Genomic DNA, 13877 nt, shown 5'->3' on the forward strand with positions numbered 1-13877 from the left:
TATTACTAAACAAATTTTTTTTCTTTTTTTTTTAGAATCTTAACATAAATAGCTTAAAGAAGGGAGGGGGAAAGAAAAAAATATTGATAAAACAATTTTTTTTTTTTTAATTTTACCGCAAAAAATTATGGTTTCTAATGGATCAAGGCTAACTCTACATACGTTATATGCGTGGTGAGCCATGGAAATTTTCACAAAGGGCTCTCATCGTAAAGCGGGAAAAAAAAAAAAAAAAAAAAAGCCGTATTTCACACAAAAACTTTTATTAATAGCTTGTGTACAAATTCCAATCAAAAAGTATGAGAGGACAATCAATCTCTAAAGTCTATCATTTTTAAACCAATGTTTCATGATCTAAACATGAAATATTTGCACACAATCAACTGTGTTCATTTATCTTACATAAGAAAAACATTTTTTAACTATCAAAATATAATAAGAATGAAAACTTTTATAAAACATTTGATTGGCTACTGGTTTTACCATATGATTGGCTACCAGAAGGGAGAAGGGTAATGATAGCGCATGCACTTATTTTATTTTCAAAAGTTGGGCGCATTCGTTATAGAGGAGTTGAAACAATAATTCCAAATAATCTATACACTGCCGAATAGACTAATTTTTGTTAGGTTACCGTATGAGTTTGTCGCTTAATATGTTTCAAAAAAAAATTTTTTTTTGAAAAAATAAAAAGTAAAAGAAGAACAAGAGGCTCGCAATTTGAGAAAAGTTTAACAAAGGGCTCGCGCGAGCCCCTTATAGCTCACCACTGGTTATATGTAAATGCAGAAAATGGACTTGGACTTAGGGTTTTTTTCTTTTTTTTTAATCAATTCTATGATACCTACTCACGCGATTGCAAAACATTTGACGTGTGTAAGGTCATTTAAGAAGAAGAAACGAAAGAAAAAAACATCTAACCCATTGTCCAATCACTACCTTTCAATTCTACAAAAATTTCCCAACATTGTGATTTGGCATTTGCGCTCATCGTTTACACTTAGCATTAGACGATTCGATAAAAAAAAAAAAACATTAAAGAAATAAATCATTTTGAAATATTTATTATTATTATTATTATTCCTGATACCTCCAAGGAGTCCGAAGACTCATCGCGGGAGGACATCTTCAACTGTCTCTACACCTTACCTCTACTACGAATCAACGCCATCTACTTCCGACACCATCCACTTCCAACACCACCACAACTAGTAATTTTTGTCTGTAAGTTGCGTGTGTTCTGAAGTGCCGATTTGTATGTATGCGGGATGAAAAACCCGAGTTTCCGGGAGAAAAAACCCTGCTACCGCCGTATGAGATCGGCTAACTCACCATCGATTGAAATCGACCAGATAAAGATTCTTCCCGTCGCGACGAGAATCGAACTTAGGCCTATTCCAATCGAAGGGCGCAATGTACCGTCGTTCTTCCAATTGCACTACGGAGACGCTATATTTGTTTGATAAATTATATGCTTTTTATCATCAATCACCAAAAAATCAACGAGAATTAAATACGATTGCAAACGACCTTGGTATCGAAATTTTAAAGATCGGCCGTGTGTTTGGACCACAATGGGCAGCTTGCAGTTTACGAACGGCTCTTGTGTGGAGAAATTACCCAGCTTTATGCAAGCATTTTGCATCGAAAGATAAATATAGCTTTTTAAACCGACTTCTCGATTTGGAATTTTTAAAAGATCTAGCATTAATGATTGATATCCTACAGGAATTATCATATCTGTCAAAAGCTCTACAAAGTCGCAAAATGTTAGGCTTTTTTTTTTTTTTTTTTTTTTTTTTTTTTTTTTGCTTGACGATGTGAGCCCTTTGTTAAAATTTCCATAGCTCACCACTGGTTAAAGGTAACTAAAATTTTAAACACAAGAATGGAGAAATTACTCAAAATAGTCCATTCTATGATGTTATGGCCGTCTAACTGTTCATTAAATTAAAAAAATTCGAATTCAGAATCAGTGCATTTGAACAATGCTGGGTGTTGTCACGTTCTGTTGTTCACGTTCACACTGTCCGAGGTCTGACTTAGGTATTTTTTATCAATACTGACCAAACTTGGTGTAGAATTAGACCCTGGTTTTTGTTGCATTGCGTTGGAATTCTAAGCATATTAGAATTATAATATGCTTAGAATATTAAATAAAGACAGTGTGAACGTGACAACATCCAGCATTGTTCAAACTTAGCATGCACAGATTCTGAATTCGGATTTTTTAATTTAATGAACAATTAGACGTCATAACATCATAGAATGGACTATTTTGAGTAATGAGTAATTTCTCACATCTTGTGTTTAAACTTTTAGTTACCTTTAACCCCTGAAGATGTAAGTCAAACGACATACGAAACTTGTCGGGTTTGTTTATTTTTATTTATCTTAATAAACATGTGGTCGGAATCTTTCTTTTGAACTGCTAAACCACAGAAACCTACGTCTACAAAAAAGGCCACATATTGTTTCAGGAAACGTTTGTTTTCGTTTAATCTCTGTGTTGCTGTATCGCGAAGTGAAATGTACGTATTTTTTATTTTGGATCGCGGTCAAAAATGTTTGAAAAACAGATAATAACGTCATAGTACAACATAATAAAATGTCATTCTGGATGGATCATCCGAAACTTAATATGAAAAATCAGATTAAGTGAATGCTACTTTATTCTTTAAGTTATTGCAGATGATGTTAGACTCTTAAAAAAATCCAGCGCAAGTTTTCAGTAATCTTGAATTAAATTGGATAACTACTGTAACAAATGTGGTATGAAAATGAACTATAAAAACCTTGAAAATAAGCAGGAACGTGAAAACATTAGCCTCATTCCATTCTCAATGGAGAACGTACAAAAAATAAATAAAATAAAATATTTAAACTATGAGTTAACTTAGACTTATTATTATTCTAAAACCAGAGCATAGCATGGAGTCAAAAGACTCATTGCAGGAGATGTACACTGTCACACACACACACACACACACACACATAAATTCATCAAACCATGCTTTAAACTTATTCACTACACACTCTCCGGCAATGCATTCCACTAGCCGTCCATATATGCGTCCAAGAAACTTAATGTTTGAACATATGATAAATGTAGTAGAAATAAAATAGTATATTAAAAAACAGAGATCACAGATGCCTGAGTTCTGAGAAAAATTAGTTTAGTGAACAGAAATTATTTCTCAATGGCAGAAATTTCTCACAATAAAAAAATGAAGCTATTGGAAAGGAATTTGATTGTTAGCATTCTAAAATGTATTAGTAGCGCTAATCCACAACTTAAACGGAAGAGAAAATATTGGTAAAACGGGTGTTAATATGTTACTTAGAAACAGGTGCAATTAATATTACTTTGAAAACCGACAAGTAAAGGAAACATAACAAATAAGGCCCAAAGCATGACAGATTAATGTTTGAAGAAAATTGTTGAAAGGTAGTAGCATAACACCGTCAACTGTTAATGTACAAGATACCATCGTAGTACCTTGTATATCCACAGACGAGCAGGCTCGGAAGGCTGCCAATAATTTCCCTGTGACATAAATAGCTGTGATGTCCAAAAGCAATCTTTTGTAAAAATAAATAAAATTAAATGCATAGTATGAAATAATGGGTTCCTGGGCCGTTTACGAATAATACTAATAATAACGAATGATGATTACCGAAATTACATGCTCTAGTTACAAGTCCTTTTTCCAGAATGTTAGTTAGGCTACCTCTTTTCTTTTGAAATAGATTATAAACTTTGTGAAATTATTGTTTTAGATATCGACAAACATAATCATACAGGAATATAATTCTGTATAATCGTTCATAAAAAAAAAATGCAATACGACATCATAAGTGTCTCCATAGCGCAATTGGAAGAACCATGGTATATTGCACCCTTCGATTGGAAAAGGAAACTCGGGTTTTCATCCCGCTTACAGGCAAATCGGCCATCAAAACACGTGCAATTTTCATACAAAAAAAAAAAAAAAAAAAAGCTATTGGTAGTAGTGATGGGCGGTAGATGGCGTTGAATGTAATTGGATGTAGTAGTAGGGAAGAAGGTCAGCTTTTAGCGGGAGTGAGTGTCCTCTCACAGATGAGTCCAAAAGCAATTTTTTGTAAAATAAATAAATAAATAGAATTTTAAAAAAATACATAATATGAAATAATGGGTTCGTGCGATGAGTCCTTGGACTCCTTGGAGATGTCATGTAATAATAATAATAAAATGCATTTACATATGTCAAACATTCTAAATCAAGGTTAGAAATGCAAGTATGTATAATAAATATATAAGAATATTTATATTCGGGAAATGTTTTGGGAATAAAAGGCGTTAAAGAAGTTGTTTAATTTTTATGTTTTAACGCACTGTACTGCGGAATTTTCTGTCAAACTGATCCAGTTAACAAAATTAAGTATTAATTTTGTTAACTTTTATTTATAAATTAATTATTATTTATTTATTAATGTTGTTCTTTTTTTTTTTATAAATATTTGTGAGTTTTGTAATCAAGAACCGAAGAAATGCAATGTGACGCATTTGTTATTTTAATGATGTGCAACAGATTACGTTACGAAATTCTTTTTCTTGTGTGTGTTTAAACTGTCTTGAATAATAACAATTGTTTCTCCTTTTCTAGAAGTAAAGTATGCAGCGGTAGTAGTTATGGGAGGAGGGAGAGTAGGAAAGAAACCTTGTATGCAATAGCATGCTGTGACAGCACGACCTGCAATTACCTTGTTGTTAGGGAGGAAAGGCACGCGTGGGTCATAGCACGGCACGTGCATTACATGTGCTCTGTCCTTGAGAATAAAATAAATATGAGACTATTAAACCACAAGGAAAATATTCCCTTTACTTCAGCGGGATACTGTACATGTCAAAGAGCAGAAGAAGACAAAATAAAGTATAAGTAACTGTATTCTGTTTAGATCTAAATAATACTACAATCATTCTTTTTTGTGGTTGGCACTTCGTAACATTTATCAAAATCGTTTAACTTGCTATTTGGAACGATGTTTGAGTCGTTATTAAACTGCCATTTTGCTTCTTCTTTTTTGGGGGGAATTTTTTTCTGCATAAATGATATAATTGCTTTATAAAGGGCAACGTACTAAAATAGAGATGATAGTTTTCAGTTCTGATCTGTCTCACATACAGACACACACTAAAATGAGAGATATCTAATCAGTTTAAAACACAAAATGGTAATCTTGCTTGAAAGAACTGAAGCAGCATACTATACGCCATTGAGGCTTCAGCATTTTTATTAAAAGTAGCACAATACTAATAGCAATAGATCACGTTTCTGTATTATCGTCAAACGTAGGTAGCACCCGATATATATATATATATATGTCGGGTATTGGTTTTTATATATATTTTTATATATATATGTTGGTTTTTAATCCTATTTCCCAAGCGAGCAAACAGACAAGTAAGTCAAGTTTGAGCCTGCACATAGTGCAAGTCTGAGGCAACTCATGGTAAAGGTGGATTAAGATCTGATCACTTTCCTTAGTATTTTTCCTTAATGTAAAGCACATCCCCTTGTGGACCATTGCCTTTAATGCATAGCATCATACATCTCGCAAGGGGATGTGCTTTACATTAAGGAAAAATACTAAGGAAAGTGATCAGAGCTTAATCCACCTTTACCACGAGTTGCCCAGAGTGGCACTACCATAAGATGCCTCAGACTTGCACTACGTGCAGGTGCAAACTTGACTTACTTGTCTGTTTGTTCACTTGGGAAATAGGATTAAAAACCAAGTTTATATAAAATTACTTGGTATCTTGAATACATAATATACCCAAGTTAAAAAAACTTTCTCTCTCTCTATATATATATTTCTCACAACGCTATTTTAATTTTTTATAGTATTTATATAATAACAATAAATTATATATACGGTATTTGCAATTAACTATTTTTGCTTTACTGTATTTAAATACTGTAGTTATAAATGGATAATAAATGGATTTTTATTTTTCTTCGTGTTGATCCCGGTTGATCTAAAATGTTTCAACTTGCATCCTTGAAGTTTTTAGTAAGCTTTTCTGAGGATGACACTGGTTAGTTATTGTTTATTGCTTTGTGTTGGAAGTAGGCTGATGTTTGATGGGTCTCATATTCACCACAGCTCTGGGACGAGAAATTCACACACACACACACACACACACACACACTCACATGACAATTTGGAATGCCATGACGCGTCACTGAACTGGAAAGCCTGAACTAATATATCGTGTTTAATTAAGTTTGTAGGGATGCATATTTCTTGTTCATAGTATATCCTTAAGGCCCTTTTCAGGCTATTGTAGTTTGTAAGGTTCCTTTATTCATAATTTATTGAGCATATCTGGGATGCAAAAGCTTCGAGTAGCCTTTCCGTGGTAATTATTATATTTATATGTGATACTTAGTTGTCTGAGGTCTTGTTATACAGTATGTATTTCTAGTTATCCTGTAGTTGGCATCAAAATAATATTTTAGCATAGTAACATACGTGTTTTGCTGTTAGTATTTTGTGTTCTGACATTGTAGAAATTTGTATAAATGCAGTGTATATAAATCGCCAGCCTGGTGGGATGAGTGGTCAGCATATCCTCTCTCCAGCCAAAAAGCTGTGGGTTCGAATCCGCCATGGGCATGGATATTTGTGATTGTCTGTGAAAATACTAGTGGCGGTAGGTGGCGTTGATGTAGATAATGATACTAGCTGCAGTTCGTTGTAGTTGATGGATTGACTGGTGAAGACGGAGAGTTGTAGAGTGCCCTCCCTCAATGAGTCCTTGGACTCCCTGGAGGTGTCACGTAATAATAATAATAATAATTCATATGTGTGTGTATGAATGAATTTCTCGTCCCACGTCTGTGGTGAATATCAGCCCTATCAAACATTAGCCTATTTCAACACAGTAACCAAACCAATAAATAATAACTAACTGGTGTCATCCTCAGATAAGCTTAATGAAAAGATTCGAGGATGCAAGTTGAGACATTTCACCTCAACTGGGATCAACACGAAGAAATAATAATATTAATAATAAGTAATAATAATAATAATAAAGCCAGCATTGTCTCTTTGTTCTCTAAATATCAGTTGTATCATTTTGTACTGTAATGATATTAATCCATTTAGTTTATAGTGTGCACAGATAGCATACGTTGTTATGGCGTGTCTTAGTATATTAGTGTTTTCAGATGTGTGGGAACTATGTCGTTTAACCAGTAGAGTTTGCTAGTTATTGTTCGGAGTTTATTTTGCAGGTGGTTTATGTGGCTATTCAAGACCATATCTGCATCGAAGTAAATTCCAAGGTATCGTATTATTTCCACCTGAGTGATGGTAGTGGTTTTACTGTTCTGTGTATTTTTTATGTTGGAAAGTGGGTGTTAGATGTTATATATATATATATATATTATCAACTGGTTCACTCAGTGGATTTCTGAATATAATTATTTTCGTCTTATAAGAGTATAGGTATATGAAGTTTTTGGAGCCAGTCAATGAGCAGATTTAGGTCATGCTGCATATTTGTTTGGGATATGCTTGCATTATTAGGGATGGATATTATAGCTGTACCGTCTGCATATTGGAAGATTTTGCCTTTGAGAGGTAGCTGGTTAATATCGTACATATATACGTTGAATAGAGTTATATAATAATAATAATAATAATAATAATAATAAGTTTTAAAATGAATAATATTTTTATTCATTGCGAGAATATTTACACATATATGTACAATAGTTATCCTCAGTATAATTTTACAAAATTTTTCTACATTGGATTTCGGTTAATCATTTTAATAGCACTCTTTGCCTCTCTATTTTATTGCATTTAAAACACATGTTCTAATATTAACAGTGATGATTATACAGAAATATTTTTAGTGGATAACTAATGTAATAATAATAATTTGAGAGGCATTTCTCATTTCTTCCTTGAAGCTTTGCAGAGCTTATCTGAGGGAGATAATAGATGGCGGTGGTTTCGTGGTTATGTTTCTATACTGGTCGCAAGCCAGGCTAGGTGGTGATTTTACTGTTTGTTGGTACGTACTTGAAAGGCTTCAGCTGCTATTACACAGTTTAACTTTTTTTTTTTTTTTTTTTTTTGCAAATAGGGTTGGATTTGGACATGGTGTGTTTGTTTGTGTCCTTGTAGTGGTGTTTTTTGAGAGGGATTTGTCATAGGGTATGTGTGTGAGAGAGAGAGAGAGACAGGAATTTCTCTAATTTTCATTCTCGCTATAATATTAATATAGCGCATGGTTCAGCTCTCTGTATGTCCCAAGATTTCTGTCGTCGAACGGCAGTTTGTTTATCATGTCAGGTACGTAGGAGTTTCGGATGGCTTTGCCGTAGTGATTGTTGTACTTATATGTTATGTAGTTTGTTGACTGTGGTTTTGTTATCTGGTATGTTGTTCTGGTTACTCTATAGGTTGGGTTGTAGTAATGTTTTAACTTGACTGTGTAGTGGCATAAGTGTTTCACTTTAAATATTTTGTGTTGTGTCCGTGCTGCCTGCATAAGTGTGGATTGTTCCCAGAATATCAGTTTTACCATTTTATCTTGCAACCATTGTAACCTGTTAAGTCTAGTCTGCACAGAATGCATATGATGTGATTGCGTATCTTAAAATGTTTTCACATAATGCTTTATAGATTAGTATTTTTATGTGTGTCGGGGCTATGTCTTTTAATCGATATAGTTTGCTTGCTATTATCCTAAGCTTCGTGTGTTGGTAGTTTATATGGCTGTTCCAACTTTTATCAGCATCGAAGTGAAGTCCAAGATAGCGTGTTGTTTTCACCTGTGTGATGGTTGTAGCTTTAGGTTCAGCGCTTTGTGTATAGGAGGGCGAATATCGGATAGTGAGATATTTAGTTTCTATGGGCAGGGTTTGGGGATTTTTGAATATCATTAGCTTTGTTTTCCCAGGGTTTATATATATGCCGTTTTCGGTTAACCAGTTAGTGATTTGATTGATGTCGTGTTGCATATTTGTGTAAGCGATATTTGCGTTGTTGTTGTGAATGAATACTATTGCCGTGTCGTCTGCATACTGGAAGGTTTTATTTTTTTAAAGTAAATAATAATAATAATGAAGCGTATCTTAGCATGTAAGGATGAGGAAGCCGTCTTGCCTCTTTATAAAGCCTTGATAAGACTACACCTGAATTATTGTACTCAGATTTTGTCTCCCAGGTTACAAGGGGATAAAGAAGTTATGGAAAAGTGTGCAAAGAAGAGTTACACAAATTATATCCGGATTATGGAATTTAGGTTATGAAGACAGATTGCGAGCATGTGGATTGTAGAACTCTTAATAGGAGAAAGAGGGGTGATATGATAGAGGTTTACAAACTTTTGAATGCGTGTTATAGGATATCGTCTGATGAAATTTTTCGTTATATGGAAGGTGGGGAGAGAACACCGAGTCATCCATGGAAGTTAAATTTGTTCGCAGTGAAGAAAGAGGTAAAGGCTAGTTTTTCTCTCACAGACAAGTGACTGAGTGGAATAGTCTGCCTTTAGAGGTAGTGAGTGTATCTAGTGTGAATGAATTTAAGGGAAGGTATGATAGCTAGTTTGGGTGATTTATAGCATCCCTCGATGAGTCCATGACTCCCTGGAGGGCTCAGATAATAATAATAATGATAATAATTACTTAACGCTATCTTCTTGCGTCATTTCATAGGCTGATAATTTCTTGCAATAGTGGATTTTTATGTTGCCAACTCAGCATTTTCAAATATATAATAATTGTGTATCCGGGATTTTATGGGAAGTTAAAAATAATGAAATACAGGACAGTTATATATATACAGGATGTCTGACTCCCCCTCATGATTAACGAATAGATGTATCATGTTATAAACATGAGATGTATTAAAATTATACTGCTATCTGGTGTGTCAAGCTCTGGCACACCAGATAGCAGTATAATCTAAATTTGAACATTCATGTTCTTCCCTGTATGTCTTAACTTTTATTACTATTGTCTTCTGTTACGTATTGTAAATTTTACTTCTTACTTTATTTATATTATTTGGTTGCTGAAGTTTGTGTTGCCAATGGACAGAAAATAAATAAATTGACGTTCAAAGGCTGTCTTTTTACATTGCTGTAAAATTTTGTGTTGTGTCTGTGCTATTCTAAGTACTTTATGTCGTGTTATATTCTACATCTGTAATAATAAAAAGAAAAGAAATCTCCTAATGCTTTTCATTTCTTGGAGGGAGTAGGCGGTAGCTTTGTAGCTTGAGGTATTTGACTACTGTTAAGCAGCCTATCACCACTTCTCACAATCGCCAGGATGTGCACAAAGTGTACCAGATAAGAGATGATGCTTCTATTTATTTATCTGTAGTCGTGCATGTGTTCAAAGGTTAATTTTGCTATGGTTATTCTCCTAGGTTTCTCCCAGGAGAATAAACATATGCCTGCTTGCTTCAACGAGCTAACTCTGGAAATTGTTAAATGCGATATATCGCATTTAACAAATTCGCAAAAGGAGTAGGCAAAGTTCCTTGAACTCTAACTTCCTAAAGATAAACAAGAAACCGAACTTCACAGTACTTCATCACTGACAGCTGAGCTTGGAGGCTCAAAAGAATCAGCACTTTCAGAGGAGAAATTACGGGAGATAAGTGATGCCATCTCGTGGTACTAACTGTAACAGCTATATTTTATGGCTGAAATAATGTAAGCTCTACTGTCGAATTTTTCAGATGTGGAGTTAAAAACCGAAGTTTCCAGGAGGAGCCTACTTGTCTGTGCCAGAGATCGACTAGCTTGGGAACTGGTCGAATAAGCCTTAAAAATAAATAAAGCCTGTAATCGGCGACCATATTCTTCGGGTGGCCTAGCGTTATGAAATTAAGCCATGTGCACCTTAATCATTCTTCTTTCTTTATTTATTTTTTTCAAACACACACACACACGATAATTTTCGCAGAAAAAAAGCCAAACTTTAAAAAGCAATTTATACTCAGAGTATAAATTTGGGTCGCATGAAGTCGACAGAGAAGCACTGGATTATATAATTGGGTGGGGAGGGATAGAGAGTATTCCTGTTCACATTTGTAGAGATATTATTGCTAGTAATATCGTAATGATGCTAAAATATTATTATCTGCTTATTATTATTGTTTCTTATATTTATTTTTTCTTTATACCAAAGCTATAATAATAAATTTTTAGTGAATATTAATTTTTAATTAATTGATTAAATTTATTTAATTAGATTAAAATCTAGAATTAAAAATAGAATAAAATCTAAACTAGAGGGAATGCAATCCTGTGAACAAGCTGGATTTAGAAAGAATTACAATACTTTGGACTATATTCACACATTAAGACAGCTCTTGAAAAATCAATTGAATACAATAAACCCTTAAGTCTGGCCTGTAGCGACTACGAAAAAGCATTTGATTCAGTTAAAACATCTGCAACACTAAAAGCTCTTGAAACCCAGGGATCTAAGAAACCATATATTGAAACACTAAAACATATTTACAATAATGCAGCTTCTGTAATTAAATTATATGAAAAACAGTGAAAAGTTCCAAATACAAAAAGGCATCCGGCAAGGCGACACCATATCTCCCAAATTATTTACAGCTGCACTAGAGGAAGTCTTTAGAAGCCTTGATTGGGAAACAAAAGCAGGGGCGAATGCTGGTCTTGAAATTCACGCTTGCTCTTGTTATCATTGAGGGAGTGAGTGGTGCGATTAGCGGAATAATGAATTACTGACCATTTAAAACTATATATTTAGAAATTTATGTACATTTAGTCATACAAATACAACATTTATTTTACAAATGATATTCTATCTTTTTCAATTTGGCTACTTGAATACAAATTCTACCTTATGGTTCTTCTTTATGAACTGGTCAATAACATCGTCATAAAAAGTTGGTTGTAACTAATTTTCCCAAGCAACATGCACACTTGTAAAGGCTGGCTGAAGCTCACTGGCTAGAGCTACTTTCACTGCGTATGGCCTGTGTTTAAGACGACGTGAAGAGAACGGAAATGGCTGTGCGGCACATGAAATCACAGTGCTGTAACAAGGACCTGGAAGCTCACACAACCGAGCAAGCCAAGGTAGCTTTGACTAGACGAGCAAGCATCGGCCTTCGATACACAACGCAAAGCTCAGTTATTGCCGCAAGTTTAAGACGTCTTCTGCTACAAAAATAAAAACCTAAATGGAATACTTATAAATGCATGTATTTATTAACAAATAAATATTACTTCTTTCTCAAATAATGAGCTTGCAGCTTGCGCAGCAAGCATGGGGAATTCGCCCCTGAACAAAAGGAATAAACATAAATGGAGAAAGGCTGTATCATCTGAAATTTGCAGATGATATTGTCCTAATATCAGATAATCTTGAAGAGATGGAAGAAAGGCTAAATCAGCTAAATGAAGCCTCCAAAGTAATTGGATTAAAAATAAATAGAGAAAAACAAAAATGATGATGAATAAATATATAAACCATAGGACTGTCAAAGTTGAAAACCATGAAATAGAACAAGTTACTTCAATATGTATATTTGGGTCAATTGTTATCGTTTGAGGATTGCAAATGAAAAGAGATTGAACAAAGAATTCACCTTGGAAGGATTGCTTATGGGGAAATGAGAGACATATTCAGAAGTGACATCCCTATGAGTCTAAAAAGGCAAGCTTTCGACCAGTGCATACTTTGTGTCCTAACATACGGAGGAGAAACATGGACTTTAACTGATGCCCTAAACAAAAAGCTGAGAACAACACAACATCGCATGGAGAGAAGTATGCTAAAAATAACATTAAGAGATAGGAAGACAAAATACCTGGATAAGATCCCAAACAGAAGTCATGGATATTGTAAAATACATTAAACAGGGTAAGTGGAGATGGGCTGGCCATATTGCCAGATGCAGTGACGGGAGATGGACTAGAAAAACAACAGAGTGGAGACCACTTGATGGAGCAAGACAAAGAGGAAGACCGAGAAGAAGGTGGAGGGATGAACTGGAACAAATTGCAGGAGTGAGATGGATGGGAGAGGCAGAAAACCAAGTGGTCTGGAAAACCACGGGGGGGGGGGAGACCTTCGTCCAGCAGTGGACAGAACCAAAAGGTTGAAGAAGAAGAAGAGATTTAATTTATAATTTTTTATTCGTTGTTGTAATTAATTAATGTATATTGTTTTGAATGATTGCATCAGTTGTTAAGAAGAACTTTTTCTCCCTAAACATATTTTAAATGCCCTCCCTATTTTATTTATTCTCTGTTTCTGACCTTTCTACGTGTAGCAATGTACTGGGAGATTTTATCAAACGGAATGTCAGCAAACAAAGATATCGAACACCTGAAAGAAGCAATTCGCTTTTTTTTTTTTTTTTTTTTTTTGCGAGACATTTACACAGTACATGCTAAGAATTATGAATCATGGTACTTGGTGGCACGTCATTCTGGGTGCGAACAATGATACCCACACAGGTGTTTTGTATGTTAATGTATTACGTTCATGTTGGTCATACTGCGCGCTGTGAAACATTTTCAGTAATTTCATTTCCACATTCGTAATAGCATTTTTAGAACAATGTAGAATAATACACACTACAGAAGGAGTCTGGACACTTTCTTTAATTTTTAGAGTAGAAAAATATTAAAAATACTAATAATAAACAAAAATAAATGTTTTTTTTTTAATTTACTTCTTATGTCTCATCACAAAACTGCTGAACATAAATGATCACGTTATTGATTTCTAAATATTGTAGTGATAGACTATCACTATATTATTATTATTATTATTATTTGAACAATCTTCCTTTTAGAGCCTGTGCAG

At 34.2% G+C, this 13877-nt stretch overlaps 1 protein-coding gene across 1 annotated transcript in view; it reads left to right on the forward strand.

The window, feature by feature from the left end:
* Positions 1-9456: 9456 nt before the first annotated feature.
* The window catches only part of LOC150099666 (putative phosphatidate phosphatase), a 119369-nt gene continuing 114948 nt past the window's right edge, over positions 9457-13877 (forward strand). Inside the window, exon 1 of the mRNA XM_090404059.1 lies at positions 9457-9505. Within this exon, the coding sequence (XP_090260185.1) occupies positions 9472-9505 (34 nt within the window). The 5' untranslated portion in view covers positions 9457-9471. The remainder of the gene's footprint in view (positions 9506-13877) is intronic.

This window comes from Typopeltis vanoorti, chromosome 14 (assembly GCF_054136105.1).
Source record: "Typopeltis vanoorti isolate ZY-2024b chromosome 14, IOZ_Tvanoo_1.0, whole genome shotgun sequence".
Taxonomy (NCBI): domain Eukaryota; kingdom Metazoa; phylum Arthropoda; class Arachnida; order Uropygi; family Thelyphonidae; genus Typopeltis; species Typopeltis vanoorti.